The 26,455-nt window shown below is 37.4% G+C and overlaps 5 protein-coding genes and 1 non-coding gene across 8 annotated transcripts; 3 read left to right on the plus strand and 3 right to left on the minus strand.

Annotated features, from left to right (window-relative positions):
• Positions 1-1,188: 1,188 nt before the first annotated feature.
• On the minus strand, positions 1,189-4,258 carry LOC110420367 (heat shock cognate 70 kDa protein 2-like). The gene is made up of 2 exons (XM_021433652.2): positions 3,923-4,258; positions 1,189-3,144 (listed from the first exon to the last, which is right to left on the minus strand). Exons 1-2 carry the CDS (start codon positions 4,134-4,136, stop codon positions 1,418-1,420), a joined length of 1,941 nt encoding a protein of 646 aa, XP_021289327.1. The 5' UTR covers positions 4,137-4,258; the 3' UTR covers positions 1,189-1,417.
• A 2,872-nt stretch (positions 4,259-7,130) lies between these two features.
• On the plus strand, positions 7,131-11,315 carry LOC110420340 (uncharacterized). Of its 3 annotated transcripts, none has more exons than XM_021433615.2 (5): positions 7,131-7,308; positions 7,885-8,092; positions 8,642-8,978; positions 9,699-10,688; positions 10,820-11,315. In XM_021433615.2, the coding sequence occupies exons 1-5, from the start codon at positions 7,217-7,219 to the stop codon at positions 10,978-10,980; spliced, it is 1,788 nt and encodes a 595-aa protein (XP_021289290.1). In that variant the 5' UTR covers positions 7,131-7,216; the 3' UTR covers positions 10,981-11,315. The 3 variants fall into 3 exon arrangements, with proteins under 3 accessions (XP_021289290.1, XP_021289291.1, XP_021289292.1); XM_021433616.2 differs by having other exon boundaries at positions 9,699-10,658; XM_021433617.2 differs by having other exon boundaries at positions 9,699-10,625; positions 10,820-11,300.
• A 1,508-nt stretch (positions 11,316-12,823) lies between these two features.
• Positions 12,824-18,933, plus strand: LOC110420665 (uncharacterized). The gene is made up of 3 exons (XM_089784231.1): positions 12,824-13,483; positions 16,634-16,801; positions 16,886-18,933. Exons 1-3 carry the CDS (start codon positions 12,959-12,961, stop codon positions 18,611-18,613), a joined length of 2,421 nt encoding a protein of 806 aa, XP_089640357.1. The 5' UTR covers positions 12,824-12,958; the 3' UTR covers positions 18,614-18,933.
• A 134-nt stretch (positions 18,934-19,067) lies between these two features.
• LOC110420938 (dolichyl-diphosphooligosaccharide--protein glycosyltransferase subunit 4A) lies at positions 19,068-19,325 on the minus strand. The gene has a single exon (XM_021434362.1). It carries the CDS (start codon positions 19,323-19,325, stop codon positions 19,212-19,214), a length of 114 nt encoding a protein of 37 aa, XP_021290037.1. The 3' UTR covers positions 19,068-19,211.
• A 982-nt stretch (positions 19,326-20,307) lies between these two features.
• TRNAH-GUG (transfer RNA histidin (anticodon GUG)) lies at positions 20,308-20,379 on the minus strand. The gene has a single exon. It is a non-coding gene; the product is annotated as a tRNA-His (tRNA).
• A 1,725-nt stretch (positions 20,380-22,104) lies between these two features.
• On the plus strand, positions 22,105-26,348 carry LOC110420100 (dentin sialophosphoprotein-like protein). Its single transcript, XM_021433275.2, has 10 exons — positions 22,105-22,566; positions 22,676-22,761; positions 22,847-22,991; positions 23,188-23,320; positions 23,449-24,041; positions 24,404-24,485; positions 24,953-25,011; positions 25,165-25,216; positions 25,637-25,730; positions 25,981-26,348. Exons 1-9 carry the CDS (start codon positions 22,480-22,482, stop codon positions 25,687-25,689), a joined length of 1,290 nt encoding a protein of 429 aa, XP_021288950.1. The 5' UTR covers positions 22,105-22,479; the 3' UTR covers positions 25,690-25,730; positions 25,981-26,348.
• Positions 26,349-26,455: the final 107 nt, after the last annotated feature.

Raw genomic sequence — 26,455 nt, forward strand, 5'->3', positions numbered from 1 at the left:
TGCTAATAAGCTATCGTGGAGGCTAAGTCAGGTGGCGTCAGCCATGTCTTTCGCAAGCGAAAGACTAGTTGGGGTGAATGTGGTGAGGAGAGGGCCCCCATCCCCGTAAGGGTCCCGGGGGGGTCAGGAGTTAGGCAAACTCTGTTGGTTAAAGAAAGCAAGGTCAAGTTTGGCGTCTGCTTAGAATGATAGACGCTTCTTCCCCCTGTGGTAGCTTGCTACTTCCCCAATGCCGTACTACTACTTTATCATCTTACGCGCTTTGCTTTCTCATCCGCGTTCTGAGATTGGATTTATCTCATTCCTCATCTTCAGTTAATGGCCCAACAGGTTCTGTTTTTTTATCTGTTTCTTCCTTTTTCTATTGTCGGTTAGAGATAAACTTTTTTTGTCTTCTGCTTTGCCTTCCTTTCTCGTCAATCTGTCTGTCACAGACTCAGCAGAAAGTAGTGACAAGGGGAAGCTCTTTTTCTATCACATTTCCTAAAATGTGTGGGCAGGAACAACTCATATCAAAGCAGTCAATCAATGATAATGTGAGCGAGGTTGAGAAAAGAAAACCAAAATGGAGTAGAATTTAGAAAGAATCGACATTTTGGGGAGAATTATTGAAAGGTGGATTTTGTGTATAAATAAAAATCATGACTTATCTTTCTGCTAAGTTTGGGTGCCGACACATGATAAGAAAGGAACAGTCCAAACTACAAAAAGCCAAATCCCCTAATCTTTCATTTCCCCTAAGATTTTTCGACCCCCGGTTATTTAGCTAACGGTGAGGACTGTTAGAATATTGAAATGGGACTCTCCTTTTCTATAAGCAAATTTGGCTTTTCCAATGAAAAGCAGCCACGAGATCAGTTGGGTCAAATTTTGGGCATGAGCCATGCCGACCCAAAGTGCAAGTCCATCCACAAACCCTTCTCCCACCAATCCATTCCCTTATCACAACAACCCCACGCCGCGTGCGCAACGAACCAGATCATCAAAAAAGGAGAAACGAGGGGCCAGGACCTTAGTGCCCTTGGCCCACCTGCCTCCTATGAATCGAATGAACTTGATAAGCAGATTCGGAATGTCCTAGACAATTTTGCCACATAAGATATTCCCTTCACGTGATTTTATTGAAAATAAAAAGAAAAATCCCAGTGCAACAGCAGCCATCAAAAACGCAAAACAAAAAGCAAGAAATAGGCAGGCAACGAAAGTCTTCATAGAAGTGCCAGGACCTGGCGATAGAACCAAATTTTCTGTATGGGACGCTTAAACACTGGCTTTAAACAAACTACTTAAAAGGAGTTCAAAGCCAGAAAATGATAATTAAAACTCCGATTCAAAAAACAAGAGAGAAAATAAAAACCGAAGCCCTAAGGCATTGGGATATTAGAAGCAGATAGAAGAAAAGGGCTGCTGAAATTTCTTAGTCCACTTCCTCGATCTTTGGGCCAGCACCGCTTCCACCAGCTGGGACGTCCTCATCCATGCCACCCGTGTCAGCACCAGCGCCTTGGTACATCTTGGCGATGATGGGGTTGCAGATGCTCTCCAATTCCTTCATCTTGTCTTCAAATTCATCTGCCTCGGCAAGCTGGTTGCTGTCGAGCCATTGGATGGTTTGCTCAATTGCGTCTTCAATCTTCTTCTTATCTGCTGGAGGGAGTTTGGCACCGATCTTCTCATCCTTCACTGTGTTCCTCATGTTGTAAGCATAGTTCTCCAATGCGTTCTTTGACTCGACCTTCTTCTTGTGCTCTTCATCCTCAGACTTGTACTTCTCTGCCTCCTGAACCATCTTCTCAATTTCTTCCTTGGAGAGCCTTCCCTTGTCATTTGTGATGGTGATTTTGTTCTTCTGCCCAGTGGTTTTGTCCTCAGCAGACACGTTCAAGATACCGTTGGCATCAATATCAAAGCACACAGTGATCTGTGGAACACCCCTGGGAGCTGGTGGGATGCCAGAGAGCTCGAATTTACCAAGCAAGTTGTTATCTCTGGTCCTTGTTCTCTCACCTTCGTAGACCTGGATCAACACACCAGGCTGGTTGTCGGAGTAGGTAGAGAAAACCTGCTCCTTCTTGGTGGGAATGGTGGTGTTCCTTGGAATCAAAACGGTCATGACACCACCAGCAGTTTCCAAACCAAGGGACAAGGGGGTGACATCCAAGAGCAGGAGATCCTGCACCTTCTCATTACCCTCACCACTCAAGATAGCAGCTTGGACTGCAGCACCGTAGGCAACAGCCTCATCGGGGTTGATGCTCTTGCAGAGCTCCTTCCCGTTGAAGAAATCCTGCAAAAGCTGCTGAACCTTGGGAATTCTAGTAGAACCACCAACAAGAACAACATCATGGACGGAGCTCTTGTCCATCTTGGCATCTCTCAAACACTTCTCAACTGGTTCCATACACTTTCTGAAGAGATCCATGTTAAGTTCCTCAAATCTGGCACGGGTAATGGTGGAGTAAAAGTCAATACCCTCGTACAAGGAGTCAATTTCAATGGTGGTTTGTGCAGTGGATGAGAGAGTTCTCTTTGCCCTCTCACATGCTGTCCTCAACCTCCTAAGAGCTCGGGGGTTACCACTAATGTCCTTCTTGTTCTTTCTCTTGAACTCCTGTGCAAAGTGGTTCACCATTCTGTTATCAAAATCTTCACCTCCGAGGTGAGTGTCTCCAGCAGTGGCCTTCACCTCAAAGATACCCTCTTCAATGGTAAGAAGAGAGACATCAAAAGTACCACCACCAAGATCAAAGATCAAGACATTCTTTTCGCCGACACTGGTAGCCTTCTTGTCAAGACCGTAAGCAATGGCTGCAGCCGTGGGTTCATTAATAATACGCATGACATTAAGACCGGCAATGACACCAGCATCCTTTGTTGCCTGACGCTGAGAGTCATTGAAGTATGCAGGGACAGTAACCACGGCATTCTTAATTGTAGAGCCAAGGTAAGCCTCGGCAATTTCCCTCATCTTCATGAGGACCATAGAAGAGATCTCCTCAGCAGCAAATTGCTTCTCCTCACCCTTGTAAAAAACAACAATCATGGGCTTGTCACCAGGTCCAGAAATGACCTTGAATGGCCACAACTTAACATCACTCTGAACAGGGGCATCACTGAATCTCCGACCAATCAACCTCTTTGCATCTATAAGGTAAAAACAAATTAAATTAGTTCAACCAAAACAAATAACAAAATAAACAAAAACCTAACCACAAAACTTCAATCTATGACCTAGTTATTCATACATAATAAACCATTCGAATGACCATCAAAGCACAAAAATCTTTTACTTTCACCAAGAAACTTCACATACAGGAATTGTTAATTCATTTCAAACAATGGCCTACATGCAGTATACAACAATGTAACTTAGTTTAAGTGTAACGCGTAACTTCAATTAGAACGAGCACATATCCAATAATTTGAGCTTAAACTAAGGAATAAGAAGCTAAGTTATTACTAATACGTATTAAGCAAAAATAATGATCACACAACGTTTATAATTGAACTAAGTTGTACAGTAAGAGATGGTAAACGCAGATCAATAAAATTTCAAAGATTAAGACAACAAATCTGTTTAAGACTAAGAATCAAGATCAAACAAAACTATGACTAAACTAAAACTACACCATAACAGATCTAATAATCAAGTCTGAAGCTCTCATTTATTGAAAAGCTAACAGCACCTTTAGATTTAAATGAACGAAGAGAGATTAAGATCTGAACTAAAATGTCAGCTCAAGCTACAGCGATTCCTTATTAAATCTTAGCTCGTAAAGTTCAGATCTGTATTTTTTTTAACTTAACAAAACTAACCGTCGCATAGATCTATCTAAACATTTCCAGATCCAATCAAAATGCAATATCTAAACAAAGCAGACGAAAGCAAATTTCAAAATTAAATGAAAGAGTCAAAGCTTACCGAAGACAGTGTTCACGGGGTTCATGGCGACCTGGTTCTTTGCTGCATCTCCGATCAAACGCTCGGTATCTGTAAAGCCAACATAGGACGGCGTCGTTCTATTACCTTGATCGTTGGCTATGATCTCAACACGATCATGTTGCCAAACGCCAACGCAAGAATAAGTGGTTCCGAGATCGATTCCGATCGCTGGACCTTCTCCTTTACCGGCCATTGCTTTCTCTTCTTTAGCTGTGTCGACGAAAAAGAACGTAAAAAACGAAAGGAAGAACAACAAAAAAACGAATAAAAGAAAGAAACAGCCACGAACAGCTAGGGTTTCAAGTGGCCGAGCAAGGAAAAAAGAGTTGGTTTATATAGAGTTTTTTGAGTCTTGTTTCGAGAATGTTCTAATCCCTGGACTCGAGGAACCGTCCGATCTTATAAATGATTTAACGGTTCTAGATTGTATTTTCTTATTTTGCCGCGGAGTGTACGGGGGTTTTTAAATACTCGGTTAAAACTATCGAGTAAATTCCTGCCACGTCTTTAAAAATGAAAGGTGTACCGAATTTTGATGGGATCTAGACCGTCCGTTCAGATCTGACGTTCAGTGGCTGAAGAGGGTGCATGAACCAGGGGCCGTCTTGTTACGGCTGTTCTCATTGGACCGTCACCGTCCAGGAAGATTCATCGGAGACAAAGTAAAAGAGAAATTCAAAGACTTTAACTTTTGTCTTCGTTCACGTGATGGAATTGTTGGAGAAAGCGTTCGGAAGTTACAAAAGTAGGAAAGTTAGCTGAAGAAAATGACGGGCTACAAATGTATAAATCTACTTATACAATGAAAAATGCTTTTTTTTTTTCCTTGAGATATTTACATGTAGATGGAAATGAAGAGATACATCACATATGTCCGCTTTTATTTACAATATCTTAAAATTAAACTCCGAATATTTTTCAAAACCATCAAATAAAAATAAATTGACATGCTGTGTTGAAAACCTTCTAAATTATTTTAAAAATTTTAAATAAAATTTAATTTTTTATTATATTTAATCAAATTTTTATATTTTTATTTTAAATTAAAATAAATTTTTATAATTAACTATCATTATTAAAAATATCACATATCATCTTATATTTATGAAACATTAATATAAATAATAAAAATTACATATGATCATATTATTATGTCATATCAACATTCATTATAATACATTATTATACCACAACAACATTGTATTATATAAAATAATAAATAATATTTTAATTAATAATAGTTAATTAATTATAAATTATAAAAATTTATTAAATTTAAAATAAAAATATAAAAATTTTATTAAACATAATAAAATAATAAAAATTTATTTAAATTGTTTTAAATAATTTAATAACTTATTTAAATATTATATCATATAAATTTCGTCTAGGTGTGATCCAATATCAAATCATAATCATTTCTTTATCGTCTTTAGCCATAAATTTTAATGGCTAGAGAAACACAATTGAAATTAGGATTAAATGCCTGGATGACACTTCGGAGAATCTTTTACGTGAAGTTGCCAGAGCCATGCCTTGTAGTTGTTGCCAAGTTGAAAAGAATAGAATCGACTTGCGTTGTCTTGGCTCGTGGTTCAATTTTGGCAATCCAATTGTCAAATTGCATACTTGTTTGTCACGGTCGGAGGCTGAAGCTTCGATCCTCCACGTTTTTGGACCAGTGGAGTGGGATTTGGGCGCTGCCACATTTCCCATGCCCATGTATGAAGATTTTCTCCTTTGGGTTGAGATAGAACTCCCAGCGAGGGCCGGCGAGTTTATTCATAGACACGATCAAATACGTTGGTGCCCAAAGTGTTCGACTAGGCCCGTTCTGGCCGAATCAGTAGGCAAGAATTCGTGATCAGGGCGGCTGCCCAGCTCAATATAAGTTCCAAATCAAAACTTTGATTGAATTGTCAAATGGTAAGTTTATCTGCTAGCTTACATGATACTTTCAGTTCGTGAAATAAAATAAAATAATAATAGAATATAAATATTATTATGTATGCAGTTTAATTGATAAAAAATAAAATAAAAATTGTTATTATGATTTATTGTAATATTTATTTAGTAAAAATAATAACAAAATAAAAGATAAGAATATAAATTTATCCTTTATTATAATAGATTTTTTTTTTACTTTTTTTCATTTTTTAATATTTAAATTATAAATTACTAATAATTTATTTATAATTTAAATATTGTTATGATTAAAATATTAATAATTTTAATTAATTTTTGAATTTAAAATATTATTTTTTTATAATATATAATTAATTTTTAAAAAAATTTCTTTTGTTTTTTCATTTTCAAGCGCTAGATGCCTAGATCCGATGCTTTTCAAGACCAAATTTGGTTGTAGACACCAAATTTAGCATTTTTTCAATTAGATTTAAATGAAGAGTACTAGATCTGGTCCTAAAATTGCTTTTATATAGGTAAAATTGTAGTTTTCTAAATTTGTAAAGGAAAAATTGATTTTATCATTTTTAGAGGTCATTCCTCAATCATGGCATAGCAAATATGCATAAGGGTTGATATTAGTTATACATTGACTTTAGGTTATTTTGAAGAATAAAGACTCTAAAGAAATGACTATTTCTTGAAATATTTGGCAATCAAGCGCACCAACAAATATTTCTTAAGAATATAGCCTTTCCTCCAACCAAATATGCAGAGTATAAAACCAAACAAATTAGATTTTGTATAATCATATCTTTGTTGTAATTGTCATAATTTATTAATGATACCAAACTATTCTTGTTTTATACGGATTAACTGTCTTAATTTATATATGATAAGTTTATGCACATTTTATTAATTGTATAAATAAATTAACTCATACTAGTACTCAATATAATTAACTAACTTAAATCCATTTATAGGATTTTTTCTATTTAAGGTATATAATATATTTAAATATGTTAATTGCATTTTAATAAATTAATTGTGTCGTGTATAAAAAATTTATTTTATCTTTTTGAACGAATGTAATTTTATTTATAAAAATTTTAATTTAGTTAAAAAATATTAAAATTAGCGTATTTAGAAAAATATTATTTATTATCATTTTTTACCGTTTGTTACTAAATTAAAAATATTATAATAATAAAATTACACATATTAAAAAATAATAAATTTGATCCCATAAATTTAGACCACATCCCCTTCTAAAAATAAATAAAATGGCTTAGCGCCGTTCCTTTATTGTCTGCGTATCAAAAACCAAGAACGTACCATCGGTGAGAGAGTGGGCTGCTGCACTCACACATGGAAGCTTTCACGGTAGCTGACAATTCCGTTGAGCTGGAAGCCAAGCGCAAAGAGGACTCCTCTTGGCACCCTTGTCGAGTTTCTCTAAGGTCAGTCCCCCTTGTTTTTTTTTTTTTGCTCTGGCCCCATTTCTTTCTTCTTTGTTGTTCCCATGGAGCTGTACTTTTTCACCATTTTTGGGCAACATTTTTCTCTCAGTTATCAAATTTTCCTGTTCCATTTTGAGAAACAATCATGGGTTGTTTTGTGAATAGTGGGTTGATAATTTCCCGACTTGAAGATGTTAGTGATCATTGGTTTTTATATCATTCATTCGATCAGAAACGAAAAGAAAACACAAAGAAAAAAAGAGACAAGATTTCTCCTAATACAATTATTCAAATGTTGTAGGACAATCTAGCCAAAGGGCTTTAAGCTTGTGTTTGAATAGGCTTTGTGCTTAAAAAATGGGTTGCATTGATGATCGAATGAGTAATTTTTTTGGGTCCCTTTTAGAACTATGATTCAATATTGAAATGTTTAGGTTCATATGGTTGATATGTTTGATTTTTCCTGTTTGTTTTTATTTTTCTATTTAATCATTTTATTGCCAAAAAAAAAAAAAGCAAGAATGTATAAACCAACGGAGCTTAATGATTAAGTATGACTTCTGATTTCATGCACAGCTCTTCTGGAGATAGTCTGATAGTAAATTTCGGGAGCCAGGAGTTGGACGATATGCTTTTGCAGAAGGAAGAAGTTCTTATGCATCTTCGCTTTCGTTCTATGCCTCTTCAAGTTGATGACTGTTTCCACATTGAAGAAGGTGAACGTGTTCTTGCCAACTGCAAGTCGCAATTCACGATCCTCTTCCATGATGCTGTGGTGGAAAAGGTGCACTTCCGTCTTCACCTAACTAATAAATCTGGAACACAAGTATCAGGGTCCTCAATGATGAAGCAAAGTAACATTCTCATGTGCTTTAATATATTCATTTGGTATTAAGATTATATCCATGATTGTTGATTGGAGTAACATCACTATATTTGTTTGTAGAAATAAGTAGCATGTAGCTATATTATTTGCAAGACCAGGTGCTGTGATGAGTTTACTGTTCTATGTGGTGTGAAACGTCAAACTTTGGTCTAGGTGATAATGAAAAGATGATGGCTGATATATGAAGCCCAGGTCTCAAAACTTATAGTGTAAATGTTGGTGAAAATCTCATTAAAGTTGTGGAGGATTAGAAATCAGCTATGGTATCTGATATGTCTTTTCCACAGCTTAAAAAAATGATATACATGGGTTAACCATGGTGTCCTTTGAATAGTGTACTTTAATCTGGTTCGCTTGAAGTTTTAAGTTTATATTATGTGAGTTGCCTTTAGTACATCTAGACTGTTATGCTTGTTCATTTTGTATCCCAACTTTCATTACTTGCAGGTGGACAGAGTACGGCACTCGAAAAGGGGCTGTAGATGCACTTTCATGATCAAATGGCTTGATCAAGACCTCAAAGGACAAACCTTGACCTTGCCATCAAGCTCAATCATGAAACTTGCGACCAAAAGTATCAGTGCCCATCCAATTATCAATAAACTCTTAAAACCAGAAAAACACACAGGTTTATCATATTCATCTCCTTTATTGACCATTCTTGAGGGAACAGATTCTGAAATAGACCTTAATAAGTTGCTGCAAAAGCAAATAGAACAGATTAGCAATTTAGCTGATGCATCTAAGAAAGATTTTCCACAGGATATTCCGTGGAGAAACAAAGGTAAGCACCCTTGCCATTGACATTATCTGAAGATATTGATGCGGGGCTTTTCACCAATTTGTTTTACATTAAACATGGTCCATGCAAATAATTATGATTGCGTTCATCTGTGTGCTTTGGTTTTTTACTATTGCTTTCAGCATAGTTTACCTGACATGCTGAACCTTATCATTTATTTTTACTTGTCCTTGGCAATGAACTGAGACATGGCTCTATCTGTTAATATTCTGGTTGACTTTTACTGTCTAAAGTACATCTGACTTTTGTCTGTATCTTTTCTGATTGTAAATCTCATTTTTTGTTGTGAGGGAATTGGTGGTTCTGTCTCAATGGCTCTCACCTTTCCTATTTCCATCCTACCTCCGAAACCCCCCACCCTCTGAACTCTGCCACCAATCTCCCTTCAGTTCCCCCACTAAACCCAAAGCCAAGACCAACCCAATCCCTAAAAATGGCCAAAATAAAGACAATTCTGCCTTAAGACCAATATTTTGCTAGCATTGATAAGTGCTATTTATGTCTTTTTGCATCTGGTGATTTCAGTGGTTTCCTTCTTTGGTATACTGAGCATTTTATGCTGATATAAGAGCTGTTAATGTTATAAGTGCTCATGTCCAGTATTTATCCTACACAGCCAGTTCTATATGGTACAGCTCAAAATAAGTCAATGTCTTGTATCTTTTTCCAAGTAGTTAATGTGACCCTGTCTGCTTAATACAGGTGTTAACAACGGACAATCACCTCACAAACCTACTGCTGAATCCAATGCATGTGTTCAAGTTGTTGCTGATCACCATAATCATTTGAAGAGAACAACTCGGAGTACAAGGAAACTGCTAATAAATATAGAAGCCAAGAATCAATCAGGCCATACTCTATCCATGAAAGAAGCTTTCATACAAAGTAGGTCTCATCTAAGCCCTCTAGCTTCACGTGCAGCTCTAGCATCATCCCTGTTAAGTGCTAAGAAGTGTCTTGATATGGATTTTAGTTCCTCTATGACTGCGAGCATGTTTATGAAGGGTAAAGATTCCTCAGATATATTGGCTATTTCCATTCCACTTGTTTCAGAAGCTTCCCATGCGATATCACCACACATTTCAACCCATGGGGATGCTTCATGTGAGCCTCAACCTACTAAACCTTCCTCTTGTATACCAACTAAGGTTTGGGAAAATGAAAATAAGACCTCAGATGAAATTAACTGTAATGCTGAACAGAGGACCTTTTCTCCCGCAAAAATTACTGTTGAAAGTGTTACATCAGGAGTTGCTAGTTGTACTACTGAGCTTCCAATTTCTAGAGCTAAAATGTCCTTGGTACATGCAAATTTTAATGCAAGTTCTACAGCTCCTATAAGACTAACTCGCTCAGCAACACGGAAAGGGGCTGTGATTCCAAATGATTATGTCCAGGTGAAGATCTGCATTAATGACACAAAGAGAAGGATGCCTGGGAATAAAAACCAGTTAAGTCATTCAGCAGATTCCCGGGGAAATGAAACTTTGGCCAATGAAGAGGAGAACAACTCAACCCATATTATAGATTCAGATTCATCTGAAGGAAACATTGCTGCTCCTGATCAGAGCAATGTGGCCACAATGAAAAGCACAACATCAGAAAAGATGAAAGCTGCCTTTACACCATGTAATCCTGAGATTCATATCCTTACCAAGGAAGGCAATAAAAGCTGGATTGTACACATGTTGTGTTAGTTGTTATACATATCTATTTAAGAAAAGCCTGTAACTGCAATACTTGGTTTATAAGTAATTTGCTTAGTGAATATTTTCTTAATTTGAACCCTTGAAATGATTCTAATGCTGTGGAATATATTGCAGGCAAAGATATGGACAGTGGTAGGAGTAATCAAGGCCAGAAGAGAAAAGCAGTTCATCCTATTAAGCAAGACCGGCGATTTTCTCCTCGAAATTTTCTACCTCGTACTCGCTCCCAGAATAAGGCCCATCCTGGGAAGTATAGAGGAGCCATTAGCAGTTAATACTTAAAAAACTTATATTTCTAGCTCCAAGTGTAGCAGACATCAACTATCAACTATCTAGTAAAAGTTAATTGCTCTATAGATTGTAAAGAAGGTTGAGAATTATATGAAGATGCTGCAGACTAGCTTGCTTGTTAAATGATTCTGAGTAGCTTCCCTATGTAGCGAATCTGCTATCTTTTGAACCAAGCAATGTGTTTATTCTTTTCCATTTTCATTTTTGGTGTGTGACGCTGAATTGTTTAATGGTTAAGTTTCCAGCAGACTGGTGGGTCCGTGCAGAGTAAAAGTCCTGAATCCCACTTTCATCAGTATATTGCTGTAAGATTGTTTGTGTTTCCTATGTTATTAGATGCAGTGAAGAAAGATATGTTTGCAACTAAAAAGGGCTCAATCAATGATTAACTTTAAGTACAACAAAATTTTCTGCTGCAAATTTGAGGCTGAACTTCCAAGTGATGGATGGAAGTGCTATATTTAATAATGCATACATATTGCTTCCCTGGTTTCCCCTCCTTAAGGGCGAGGGAGCTCCAGCAACCACACAGCTTCTTCGTCTTCTTTTTTCAACTATTGTCAACAACTTCAATACGTAGAACCTAAAGTGGATGAGGGAAGTTCATTACTTTCTAGAGGGTGTAACATGTTCCTAGAAATACTATCATGTTCGCACACATTCAAGCATGTATGCATGGATGTATTAGGGACATAAACAATGCCAAAGAAATGTGAGAAAATGGAACCATATATAGTTTTGAAAGGAATTTGATCCCATCAACAAACAGAAGATTGATTAGACATTTGGTCTTCTTTCTTGTTTTGCTTCAGTCCATGGAAGTCGTCACTTGTCATGATGTTAGAGAAGTAAATATTTTCCTGCATTTTCACTGGTTATGGCGTTCGGGATGAAATGATATTTCAGATTCTTTTTTTCTTTTTGCAATTTTCCACTCTGGTAGGGGACGATCAGCAATCTGTCGCCAACGAGGAAAGTGGTTGGTTTAGCACCTTCCAGGGTATTCCGCTTCAACCTTTTCCCTGTCCGCAACAAATGCCACCATTTGTATACGTGGAAGGCAAAGAGGAACTTATTCCAAATGCAAGTGCTTTGGCATTTCTTCTCATCTCATCGATCAGAATCATCATCTTTTAGAATTTGCCAAGCCACCCTGTCACCCTAAAAGTCTAAGTACATCAAATTAACATCAACGTTTTGCATTTGTTATGATTCATGCATTCTCCTTGGTTGATGTTTCCAACGAACTTAACGAAAAAGTTTGTAGTCGTTGCTCAGGAGGAAGTGTTCCTGAAACGTGGGATTTGGGAATATAAGGACAAACAAAAGCAACGGGGGACAATATTCCAGATTCTCTCATTCGTGCTAAAAGCTACAGGGCCAACGGGGAGACAGCCAAAGAAGCATCAAATTCATATGTGATGACGATTAAAAGCAAAGGTTTCCCTTAATGATCACATAATCCCATTAGCATCACCATGGTTTGCTTAAACTGACATTCGATTTGTCATTTGCCATGTTAGAATTGCAATTTTCAAAAGTTTATCAGAACTTTTTGAAATGTTTTTCAAAGTAATTTTCATAATTGTTGGGATTGTTGGAAATTCTAGTCCACGCGGCAGATTGAACTAAAACCGTTTAAGGGTTGGAATTAATACTTTAAAAAGATAAAAAATGTGCAATCAATCACCTCATGGATCATGATCAGCAGAGAGAGAAATCCCACTACCTTGGGAATGTTCACTGGATATAGACACAGCTGTTAATTCTTATAAATCTTCCAAGCTCCAAAGTTAGTACCATTGAGCAGGCATGTCATTTAAGAAACCTGCAGTGTGCCTTTTTTTTCTTCTGCAAAACCTCTTGCCTACTGATCTTAATTCTTGACACATAGCTTCACGTACAGAAACACAATTACTTTACTTTTGCCACTCAATTCAAGGCCTACTGCAAGAAAACGACATGGATACCCCCCAAGCTCTGTGGCGTGTACGCCTAGGCTCTGCGTTCCGGACTGTGCTAGCCTGCACAATAGTGGGTTGCACCACCCTCTACGGGCCAGAACCTGTCCGGCATTTCTTAACATATCCCGCCTTTTCCTACGTGACAACTATCTTAATTGTCTCTGATGCTACACTTGGTGATGCCCTGAGGGGTTGCTGGCATGTTTTATATGCAAGCATTCAAGCACTGCTCCCTTCTATGCTCAGCCTCTGGTTGATCGGACCAGCCAGGTTCAGCCGTGGACTAGCTGCTATGGCTGTTGGACTTAGTTCTTTCGCCATTGCGTTGCCTGATTCCACACATTTGATGGCTAAGAGGATTGCCTTTGGGCAGACTGTGATTGTTTATGTAGGTGCAATCATTCAAGGAGCAGAAACTGGAGTCTTAATGCACCCAATTCATGTGGCGTCGAGCACAGCTCTTGGCGCCTTGGCTTCTGTTCTAGCAATGTTGTTTCCATACCCTCACCTAGCCTGCCTCGAGGCAAGTAGCTACTTAAGCTGATTCATTAATCATGAATGCTTTGCTTAGTTTCGCATGCTATGTATCTGGGTTCATTAGATTTTGTTTTTCCGACAGCTATAAGCTTGGCCCTGCATCCATCTTCATCAATATTAATGTTCTTGCCATAAGCATAAACGAATATAGGGCAAAATAAAGCTCACTATTCAGGATCACCTTTCATGGTTCTTCTCGCCCTAGTGCAGCAAGAACTTAACGGAGCGAACGAATAAATTAACAGTGCTACCATGAAAAAATGATATGACAAAGCTCATGGTCCTCGAACCCTCTCGGCCTCATGAGAGAAAGAGGACTTACGAGAGAGACGAAAAAAAAAATTGATGAGAAATCATTTTGTGAGAGGCAAACGAGTCTTAGTGTCATTATCAGTGAGAGTATTACTGAAGGAACAGGAAAAGTGGCACTCATTTGGATAGGAGATTTTCATTCCTTGGGGTCCATTCAGTATCCAAAATTTCCTTTCATATTTATTGAGGGGTGGATAGGCCAATTTCGATGATTTGATTGATTCTTTTTGGTGGGTTTAGAGCGATGGTGGTGACTTGAATGATTTTGGGCCAGACATGTATAGTGCATAGCCCACAGTGTATGATACTGATTCTGCTAATTTCTTTTCTTTGTTAAAGGGTAAATCTAAAAGCTTGATATTTCATCAGGTATGAGCATAATAAAAAAATAATTTTCCTTGCTTATTATCTTGTTTGGTGTTATTTTTTTTATATAATTTTACAATACGTGTTCCTTAAAATATGATCAATTAAAAATTAAAAACTTTAAAATTCTAATCTTACATTAAACCTTAATGATAGAAACAAACAATTTTACAATAAGAGTGGCGTTAATATAAAAAGTTTATTAGATATGTGACGTAAAATTATGAAAAGGACAATAAACGAGAAAGAAGATTTTACCTGCCCAAATATGAAAGGAAAAACAAAAGAATAAAGGTATGAAGCATGTGATTCAGAATAATGTTTATATCTGCATTCTTTCTATTCAAGTACTGTTTGATTGCATATTGCTTCAACGCTTCAATGGTATCATGCGCTTTATGCTCAGAGTTGAACTGATAATTTAATTCTCAAACGTCTCCCACTTCCTTTGATAATTTACTACCTTGGGACTATTCATCCGATCTAGACACGGCTGTAAATCCTTGTTAATCTTCCAGGCTGCGAAGCTAACTGAGCAGGCTTAAACCTGCCCTGCAGTGTGCCTTTTTTGTCTTTTGCAAAGCCGCTTGCCTACTGATCTTGATTCTTTATACACTTAGCTTCACGTACAGAAACGCAATAACTCTGCCAAACTGAAAACCAAAGTCATTTCTTTTGCCACCAAATTCAAAAGCCCGCTGCTTGAAAATGAGTTGCAAATGAAAACCAAACTCTGCTAAACTGAAAACAACATGGATACTCCCCAAGCTCTGTGGCGTGTACGCTTAGGTTCTGCTTTCCGGACTGTGCTAGCCTGCACCATAGTGGGTTGCACCACTCCCCACGGGCCAGAACCTGTCCGGCGTTTCTTAACATATCCCGCCTTTTCCTACGTGACAACTATCTTAATTGTCTCGGATGCTACACTTGGTGATGCCCTGAGAGGTTGCTGGCATGTTTTATATGCCACCATTCAAGTCCTGCTCCCTTCTATGCTCAGCCTCTGGTTGATTGGGCCAGCCAGGTTCAGCCGTGGACTAGCTGCTATGGCTGTTACACTTAGTTCTTTCGCCATTGCGTTGCCTGATTCGACACATTTGATGGCGAAGAGGATTGCCTTTGGGCAGACTGTGATTGTTTATGTAGGTGCAGTCATTCAAGGAGTAGAAACTGGAGAGTAAATGCACCCAATTCATTTGGCGTCGAGCACAGCTCTTGGTGCCTTGGCTTCTTTTCTAGCTAAGTTGTTTCCATGCCCTCACCTAGCCTACCTTTGAGGCTAGTAGCTAATTAAGCTGATTCATGAATCATGAATGCGTTGCTTTGTTTTGCATGCTACATATCTCGATTGGTTCATTAGATTTTGTTTTCCGATAGCTATAAGCTTGGCCCTGCATCCATCCTCATCAATATTAATGTTCTTGCCATAAGCGTAACGGAATATAGGGCAAAAATAAGCTCAATATTTCGGATCACCTTTCATGGTTCTTCTCACCCTAGTGCAGCTAACCAATAAATTAACAGTGCTAGCTACCGTGGCAAAAATGATATGACAAAAGCTCATGGACGTCAAACCCTCTCGGCGTTGGGGCCATGCAGTACCCAAAATTTTCCTTTCACATATATGAGGGCTTAATAGGCCAAATTTGGTGATTTGATTGACTCTTTTTAATGGGTTAAGAATGATTTTGGTGCTTTGATTGATTTTAGGTCATCTATGGGGAGTGAATGCCCCTGTATATGAGATGATGATTCTTTGTTAAAATTAAGAGAGTGTACGCTAAATAGATAAAATGTAAAATTAATATAAGAAGTTTATTAGATAAGTAATGTAAAATTACAAAAAAGACACCAAATGAGACAGAAGATTTTTTCATGTAAATATAAAAAGAGATAAAGAAATGACCCTGAATAATGCTTATATCTAACTTTCCATTCTAGTATTGTTTTATTGCATTTTGCACTAAAGGTATCATGAACTTTATGCTCAAAGTTGAACTAATAATTTAATATTCTCAAGCGTCTCCCACCCCCGTTGATAACAGGCTTTATGGCATGTTGGCGAGTGACGACAGTAGGAATTTAGTCTGATATCTAACATAGGATTAGGCCCTAACTATTCTTGAATCTTATTAGGGATAATACTTGATGTTGCCTTTGAATATTCAATCTCCACTGGCCAGTCGACCATACTCCAAATTAAGCCTCTCGATACCTGTGATGTAGCCAACATGGGCCTTTCAGAACTGGGATTTGGGTTTACGGGGTTACAGCAAGTCTTTTGGTTCAATCAGGGTATCTAATTTAAGAGATAAAGGCTTTTTAACGATTGTACAAAAGATGTTGGCTGTCTTCAGGAATGAGCATATCAAGATTTAGTAATTTAAAAGCAGGGAAAAAATTGCATACAGGAGCTTGAGTCGTGGCCAAGCTATTTGCTAATATTATGCCTGTACAGGTCAGAAAGACATGCAGATCTTATGCAGAAAATGCTTCAAACAGGCTAAATCTCTTAGTGGAAGCTTTCTTTGCACGAGACAACGTCGCAGCACTTGATTTAATCACAGAAGCAAGGTTATTTTCTAAAACAGGAGCCAAGCTTCTTCGAAATATCAAAGGCAAACAAGTAAGCTAATATCTGCACTTTTGCTTAGAGTTTTGAGTTTCCGTCGTCTGCCTAGTATGTCAATGAGGTGTTTTCTGTTAACAGGAAGGCATGCTTTGGGAGAAACCTCTGTTCAGATTCTTCAAACCTCAGCCCTCGGACCCTGGAGAGAAATTACAAGAGATGGAAATGCCAATTCGAGGGATGGAACTGGCCTTATCCACTTGCACCTCCTTCCCCGTCAGAATGTTGGATGAAGAGCTCCAAGGTGTTCTACAAATTTCAAAGAAAAAGATAGTTCTAAAACTTGAACAAGCCAAGTGTTCCGTGCCTTTCGATGCAGCAACAGCTCCGAAGACGAAAGGAGAATACACGGACAGGTCCTCCTGGACCCAGAAAGCCATTTCAACATCCCACGAAGATCTGTCACCCTTCTTCTTCTTGTACTGTATGGAACTTCTTCAGGATGGTCCTGAGTGCATTGTAGAGAATGAGGAAGGTAAAAGTAAAATACAAGAATCAAGTCAGCCAAAGAAGCAAGGAAAAAATAGAGTGGAACTGATCTGGTGCAGCCTGCTGAGTTTCAGCAGGCGGCTAAACAGTGAAAGATTGGTTTTTGCAATCAAGTGCTCACTTTCTCTAGGTCTTGCTGTGCTGTTTGGTTTGATATATAACAAAGAGAACGGATACTGGTCAGGACTAACCATTGCAATAAGTTTTGTAACAGGGCGACAAGCAACATTTACAATGGCTAATGCCCGGGCACAGGGGACGGCAATGGGATCAGTATATGGAATTCTATGTTGCTTTATTTTCCAAAAGCTCACGGATTTAAGGTTCTTCCTTCTACTTCCTTGGATCATTTTCACCAGTTTTCTGAGGCATAGTCGCATGTACGGCCAAGCTGGTGGGATTTCAGCGGTTATAGGGGCATTACTGATCTTGGGAAGGAAAACTTATGGCACTCCAAGCGAATTCGCAATTGCTAGAATCACAGAGGCTACCATTGGACTAATCTGTTTCATTACAGTGGAAATTCTCTTGCATCCAGCGAGATCTGCTGCCCTAGCAAAAACAGAACTTTCAAGGACCATAGGAGCACTTCAGGATTGCTTTGAGGTAATAGGTCTTTATAACAGACAAAAGGAAATTTCGAGGGAACCAAGAGAAAAGCTGAAGAAGCTGAACTATCATGTCAGTAAATTGGAGAATTTCATCGCAGAGGCTGAGTTGGAGCCCAATTTCTGGTTCCTGCCTTTTCACTGCAGTTGCTACAATAAGCTTCTAAGGTCTCTATCCAAAATGGCAGATTTATTACCCTTTGCGATCCATCAAATTGAATTTCTCTCACAAGCATCCCAGAGGTTGGGAATTCATTGGGAGGAGATCCAAGAACAGATTAACTATGATCTAGAACATCTCAGGGACAAAATTGGCTCTTTAGTGAAATGCCTGGATGAAGTGTTACTAATCAAATCCCTAGCAGAGCATGAAAATGAGTTGCAAATGGAAAATGCATCCCATGACCTTGGGTTGGGCAAATCCGCAAATGGCGACTTCTCTATCCATTTGAGGCCTGAAAGAAACAGCATCGCCAAGATTGTATCGCCTTCTCTTCAACATATGATGGAAGTTGCCAATGAGATTGAGGGTAATGAAGTTGAAGAAAAGCTTAAGAGCCAACTGCTCGTCTGCCTGTGCAGCCTAGGGTTCTGCGTTAATAATATGACGAGGGAAGCAATAGAAACAGAGGGAACAATTGGGGAACTACTGAAATGGGTGTATCCAGCAAGGCATGTAAATTTGCATGAACTGTTACCTAAGCTCAAATAACTAGGGGGTGGCTTTGCAGCAACCTAGCTACCCACAATCTCATGTACAAAAAAAGGCACTTGATCCTCAATTTATATCACCATAATGCAAAAGCATTTTTTTTCTTTGTTTTTCCTCTGTAACTGGATAAGAGAGAGAGGCTTCTCACAATCTATTATGTATACTTATCATGCAGGAATCAGTGCAATTTACCGAATTCTTCAGGAATTATCTGTTTCCTTAAGGCTGTATTTGAAACAGCATGGACCAAATGATCAACAACCACCCTCCATTACAATGCCACCACCACTTTCAGCTCCAAGACGTTAGCTGCATTTCCAGTAAACTGCTGCCTCAAGTGCACTATATGTTTAAAGCAGTTGCTTAGGGAAGTTGGTGTCCATCAATTACTGCTAAAGCACTTGAGAACATGTGCATGTAAAGCAAAAAACTGATATAAATATCATGCAAAACATAAGCAATAAGATGGCATTTATAAGAATAATTTGTTGAAGGTTTTTAACAACATTGATTTGTCTCCTTTTCTGAAACAACTCAGTCTACAAAACTATCATCAAAATGTCCATTGCAGACACTTAAAAAAAAGTAAAAAAAATTTTCAATTGCCTTCATATTTTGGGTCAGCCATCACATAATGATATGCTATAACCAGAATGAAAATGAAGATTCCAAGGAAATTCGCAAAAAAGCCCAGGTCCTGATCGTCAATCATCTGGAAAAGAAACATTTCGAGCAAAAATAACAGAACAAATCAGCTTCAGAACATAATTTGCTTCCTATTCATAAGCGTATCCGGCAGCCAAAAGAACAGAAAGTGACCCAAAACAGAAACAAAAGCACTCATGAATGACATCTGAGGAAATATAAATTCTAATTGACTCTGTACTCCTCTTCTCTGTATCCTTAACCTAATGTTGTTTTATTCAAAAGTTCAAAACAGAAACCATACAGGCATATAAAAAATGGAGGACAGCCTAATTAGAACATCAAGCGCCCTTTTCTTCATTAACAAACCTAATTAGACAAGAAATTACTCACATAAAAACAGTATTACTAATTATTAACTTAATCAAATAGTGACAACTTACAACCATTCTACACACTCAAATTCAAGACATTGTCATAATATAGTGATGCCAGCATATTGATTATTCAGTTCAAAGCTTAAAAATAGGAAATTTACGGAATAAACTACAAAATAAATCTCTTAAGAAGCAATTACGGATCAGTTCAGGGACCATTTGGGAAAAGATTGAATCTTTCTTGAACTACAAGATCATAGAACTAAAAAATAGTCAGTGATTATGATTATCAAATAATGGAAATTACAATCGTAATTATCCCCAAACTGTAACCTAAAATAAGGACAGAAAAAAAATTAAAAAATCTAGAAAATTGGGAAATGGAAATATTGTATTAAAATTATGAGAAAAGAGCATGAAATTTGTTGCTAAATAAGAAAAAAGATGTAAAATTTAGGGTTCTTACGATGACAGTCTGTGAGTAATGAAGAAGACGATCCCGAAGACTTCAAAAATGGTTGGAACTCGAAAGGCCGGAACAACTAACACTCTTAACAGCGTTTATACAGGACTGCTCGAGAGCGGCTTCTAAAACGAGGTCGTTTTGTATGTTGGTCTGCAGATTTTTTTAATCACTAAAATAAAATTCCCTGAAAAAATAAAAAAGGTAACTGTGGCTGCTGGGATTCGAGCCCAGGTCTCCACGGCCACAACGTGGAATTCTTACCACTAAACTACAGCCACATTGCCTTATAAATCGAGCATAGAAATATTTACAGATCTCTTTTTAGCAATTCATTTAAAAAATTACATCCAATCAAACTCTTTTATTTTTATTTTTATTTTTGACCAAATCTGTTCTTATGACTAAAAATTGATCAATTACCATTAGTCAAAGTCAAAGTATCACTTATAATTTTATATCGAAGTGGTATTGACATAAAAAATGAAAATATCGTAAAATTATGGTATTATATCACATTATTATTAATTATTATATGTCAATATATCACGTTAACATCATTTAATATAAAATATAAAATAATATTTTAATTAATAATAATTAATCATAAGATCTTATTTACTTCAAAATTTAAACTTAATTGTCACTTTTACCTCTTTTCTAATTATTCCTCTACAAACCAACTATTGCAATTAACCTCTGTTCTACTCCCTTGCATGTTGGAAGAGGAATCTCAACTTTTTTTTCTTTATGTTCTTGTTTATTAGTTTGGTGTTTTCATAAATAGCTAAATTTCTGTTATTAATGCTTTATTTATATCAACAAACAAAATGAAGATTTCTACACAATTGTAATAATGTGTGTAGTCTGTATAACTTAAGCCAAATGTCAGTTTATGCACAACTTCCGGCTGGAGTCACAAGCCAGTCTTTGATAGTATGGAAGTAGTGACTTTGACTTTCCTTTTAGAGGAGGGGTGGATAGCTAATTAAGTTTCTTAGCTAGGCTCAACTTGTTTTGCTAATAGGCTGAGCCCGTTGTTGAATCATGGTCAGGCTTCTAATTTAAACATGGGCTAGTATCCGGATCACTCTCTGAGGTTGCTGATTGCCCCTTGGTAGCTTTTGGTCGTCTGCACACCCGGCAAATATCTAAAATACAAATCGAGAAACTGCAGCATCAAAGAACATGCAGACAGATGCCATGGAAATTAATTCACATTATAACAAGGAACAAACTTCAAAAACATTACTGAAAAATCAAAATCCACTGCAATCATCAAGTGCCACGCTCTTTTAAAACATCTCGACTACCTATGTAGGCGTAATAACTAATAACAGAATGCGGAATCATCAACATAGCGGTTCCAATAAAAATACAGAATCCCATGTTTCTCTTGCTTAGAAATATGATAGCAATCAGAAAGCAGACAAACCTTTGCTTCCATTCCTTTGATTCCCTTTTCTGCATGTTCGAAATTAGCATTTATCACAAACCCAAAGCCTTGGGTGTATTTAGCTATGCGATCTGTAACCACATTAGCTAAACCATAAGCAAATTTAAAACGGGCCATCTCCCTTCAGCTTAAGACCTTAGTACCATGATGTTAAACCTTAAAACTAATCCAGACAATTGGAATAACAGAATTTTTTATAAATTTTATTACTTTCTATTACCGAAGGAAGTTTGATTCTTTCTAATAAAACCTTTTCAAGTCCATTTACAGGAAGACAAGAAACTAATTACCATGAAGAACATGATCAAATTTAGCAAACGCTTCACGAAGTTTTTGGTTTCTGGTTCTGTTGCTAAGCCCTGAAAAACCATCAAGAATGATCATTGCAAAGATCAGTTTTTGATGAACTATATTAGAATTTTAAAAGAACAAGAAGAAGAAGGAGGGTCGTTTAAGGTGGGGCTTGTTCAGCAACAAGAGATGCGGCAGAGGCAGTGGCAGCAGAGGACTGATCAAATAAGTCGAATTTGTTGGAAAAAAATATGGCCTCAAAATTCCACTTTTCAAAGCCATATTCTCCTCCCTATAAGGCCCTGATCAAAAATATTGGTGCTTCAATGTCCAAAAAGATAAAAATGAAAAACCCCTAAACCCTGGAGAGGTCTGAAACACATAAAACGACATCGCACAATAGCCTATGGTGATGGGTGATGGGTGATGGGCGATGGTTGCCTTTCTCTAACTTACCGTGCAGTAAAAGTTTTTCAGCTGCAACTTGGTTAGTTGGCCTCAGTGCTTCGTTTCCCGCCCCCTGACAATCCCCAGAGTTTTTAATTTAATCCTTAAATATCAGATTACAGTGAAGCACTTTCCGTTTTGAAACCTGGGAAAAACAAAAACCGAATCTGCTCCCCGTTTAGCGCTCATGGCTCCCAAAACTCGCAGCCAAAAAGACGGTAATGACGCCCAAAACGACAGCAAGGATGGCGGTTCATCTTACTTCCAGAAAACAGTAAACTTTCTTCCTTTTGTTTCCTGAAACAAAAACTCTCTCTCTCTTTCAATCGCACTCTTTTCTGAGTTTTAATTTCCGTTTATTTTTTATTTGAAAAAAAAATAAGGTTTCTTTGCACGATTGGTGGTTGGTGAAAGCCGACAAAGATTTTGAAGGGAAGAGATTAGCTGTTGCAGGGTCCACATCTAGAGAGTAAGCTCTCTCCTTCTGCCTTCAGGGTTTCTGAACTTGTAATGGGAAGGCTTTTCGTTTTATGTTTTTAAGTTGGGTGAAACAGGTTAGAAGCCGTTCGGTTGTTTACCTCAGCACCGATTGTGAAAAGATACGATGTTTTTACTCTTGAGACAGCTGATGGGATTTGTGTTTGCATCAAAGGTTTCATCAATAGACATCGTACCGAAAAAAATGGGTTTTCTTCTGAGGTATCAAAGGTTTTCCTTTCTTTCTCTGTTTCAAGAAAATGGGAGAATTTGCAATCTTTAATGTTATCATTTACAGTTCTTGACGGAACAAAAATGATGATGCTTGCAAATAATTGCTATTGCTACATGATTAATTTCGTAGTGTTCCCAGATATAGGATTTAAGGTTATAGAAATTTGTCTTTTAATCTGAACAGGTCTTTACTCATTTCTCCTTTGGCTTTCCTCCTTACTGGGAAGAATATGCTAAAAAGTGTTTGGGGAAAAATGGTACCACTGACATTGAATTCGAAGTTGTCCCCAATTCTAGCAAGCCAGCGAGAGATTCAGGTTTATATACATGCGTTCTTGATCTGGTTACGTAAGACTTAGATTGTAGTTTCATAGCCAACGTTTTTAAAAGAATTCCAGTAATATCGGCTTATTTCACTTTGTATTTCTGTCTATTGGAATGGTAGATCCTAGCTTGATTTTGACTCCAAGTGAGCATGTGGAGGTTGCTAGTCAAGATAAGCATGTTCAAATGAGCTGTTTTCAGACTGCATCAAAAGGTTCTGATGTGCTTAACCCTGCTGGTAACTTGTCAAGTAAGGTTGAAGAGAGATCAAACCTCAACATTGGAGTTTCGATTGATTGTTCACATAATTTATCTGAGCAAATTGCTGCTGTTGTTGATGCCTCAAATGCTTCCAAAACACTGGACCCTGCAGCTAAGTTGTTAACATCTGTTGAAGAGAGAATAAATCATTACCCATCATTCATAGAAACTGATAATGTAAATGTCAGGAAAAAGAAAAATACAGTAAACGTCAGCCCTTATATTTCTGGAAATAGAAGAACCAGAAGTCAGATTATAAAAGGCAGTCCGAAAAAGAGCTCTGGGGTTGGATATTCTATGACGCCAAAGGAAAGACCTTCAACGACAGAGATTCAAGATGAACAAAAACTGAGTAGGAGAATAACACGCAGCTTTCCCTCTACATTAAGCCATGTCAATGAAAGATGCTCATCCTGGAAGGAGACTCGGAGAAAACTTGATTTTGAAAAAGTTGTAAGCTTTCTTGTGCTCTGTTTCTAGTTTAAGTGTTCCCCATGACTTATTGTCTGTAATATCATATTTCATACTTGGCTGGCTGTACTTGAGATGTAACCATTTCACTCTACGTCTTGGATATGGTATACGATAATCAGTTAATCACTTGTAAAAGACAGCCTGACACATACTGCTCACTTGATATTATCTCTGATGAAGAGTGACCAGGTTGTATTCACATTTTGACGTGAATTCTGCTCTCTGGATAATGGTTTTTTCCCCCATTTTCCTTTGTTATTCTGTTGTTATTTTCCTCCAGTGTATTTGTGTATGAGTGTTTTCCATTCCTTGAATTTTTTACTGTGTCTATTTCTACTTAGGCAAGTCCTGTATCCCAAGAAAGAAAAGGGAAGCAATCTGTTATCTCTCCTGAGTCTCTGAGTCTCAAATGTTCAAGATCAGGTGAGTTTACCATCTAATTTTTAAAAATTATCTTACCCATTGGTCCAAAACAGTCTTTGTGCTTTTTGTCAACCAACCCCCCCCTCCCTCGGTGCTGTTCCTTTATAATTTGTAATTAAATATCCTTTTGAATTTAGATTCGTGTCAGCTAAATACTGATCAGCTAGAGAATCCATTTTCAGTGAATTTTGTTCTTAACTTGAAAATGCACTTTATTAATCTTATTGTAATCATTTTTAGGACCTAAGCAAATGACACCAGAAATAATCTTTCTTCTCTGCTTTCTTAGTAGAATTATTATTATTTAAACTTTATTTTACCAAAAAATATTCTTAAAGTGAAGGTTCCTCTGATGAGGAAAAATATAACTGACATTATTTTATGGGGTCTGAATGTCATTGCATAACTTATCATTTTCATTAGATATGTGCTCACTCAACTCTTGATCTTATTTCTATATGATACAGGTAGACTCCTCTTACCTCGATTGGAATTTTGGCGCAACCAAATTGCAGTTTATGATCAGGTTTGTAGTTTCATTTTGGCTTATATGTTGCTTGTCTCGAATTTTAATCCCCCTCGTCCAGTTTGAGAAATTACTCTCTCCTTTCCACACCAGTCTCTCTTTGGTCATATTTTCAGGAAGACTAACTTTTGTGTCTCTACCTCAAATATTTAGACTCGTAAAATCACAGGAATTAGGGAAGAGGCGGATGTCGTGAAACCATCAGGTTTGTATTTTAAAACATGATTAGTTTTCCATAAATTCTTATAGGTTGGTTTCTCTGTACTGTTTCAAATTATGTTAACTTATATCAGGAAGTTCATTCAAGTTTAGTCATAGTTAAGTAACTTGGGTTTTATCCAAACCCTATTCCCTTCCATTTGGAAATGGCAGCATTGATCAACACAGGTATTAAGTTTGTTTCGTATAAATGTTCCATCGTGCCATTTGCAGTTGGCAGTGGTCTCCTTTCTCTAACATTTGGCTCGGACAACAGTTCTTTCTTAAAGAATATATGTTTTGGGCCACTTATAGCAGTACACTTTCAGTATATTGCATCTTATTTTGGTACATTCAGGTAGTTATACTGGGTTATTTGAATGGATATGCATCCTGCGGATTATTCTCGTTTCCACTTTGTCAATAGGGAGTAGATCTGAGCCTCAGAAAAGGCAAAAGCTTCTGTCAAGAGTTTCATAAAGAGATTTGGCCTTTCCAGTCGAATTACAAAGCTTAAGAAGGTAGGTGATAATGGCATGCTAGGCACTAAAAATTGTGACTCATGTGCAAACCTGGTTTCTATAGCCCCTCTCCTGCCTTTAGAAGGAAAGGCAGATATTGTTAGTTGTGGCAGGTTTTATGAATTAATTCAAGAAGACTACACTTTCCATGTTCATAACTAGCCATCAATAATGACAAAATGCTGCATATAGTATATGAATAATACAATTACCTTGTTTCTCATTGTAAAATGGTGAACTATTTTTGTAGGATGCAGGTGGAAATTGCAACACAGAGTGCCGGTAATGGATCATCATTTTTGGTCCCATATCTCCATGGTTATCTGCTCAGCAGTGGGTAGCTTAAATGGTTTGTTTTTTCCCTTGGTCACTGCATATATATCATTTCTGGTTAAGCTGTGCTGTAGTGACCATGTTATTTTAGCTGGTCTCCGAAATGGGATCATTACACAGCCTGCGTCTCTTGTAAAGTTTGTTCTCTCATCCCTTATTCCAAATCTTCTCAGACAATCGGCAGTATATCTCTGTTATCCTGTTTATATGCTGTAAACATGAATTTGACTAGTGATTGTAAATGATTGGTATGGTAAATAGGAATCAGGCAATTGCTTTTGCAGATTGTAGTATTTATTACGAACTCCCATCCCCTATTTTATTACCACTATTTGTCTTTGTTAAATGGGCAAAAAGCCTTTGAAAAAGGCTAGAGCTCGCGCGCAACCCAG

The sequence above is a fragment of the Theobroma umbraticum genome, unplaced genomic scaffold (assembly GCF_002168275.2).
Source record: "Theobroma umbraticum cultivar Fairchild unplaced genomic scaffold, ASM216827v3 scaffold_86.0, whole genome shotgun sequence".
In the NCBI taxonomy this organism is placed as follows: domain Eukaryota; kingdom Viridiplantae; phylum Streptophyta; class Magnoliopsida; order Malvales; family Malvaceae; genus Theobroma; species Theobroma umbraticum.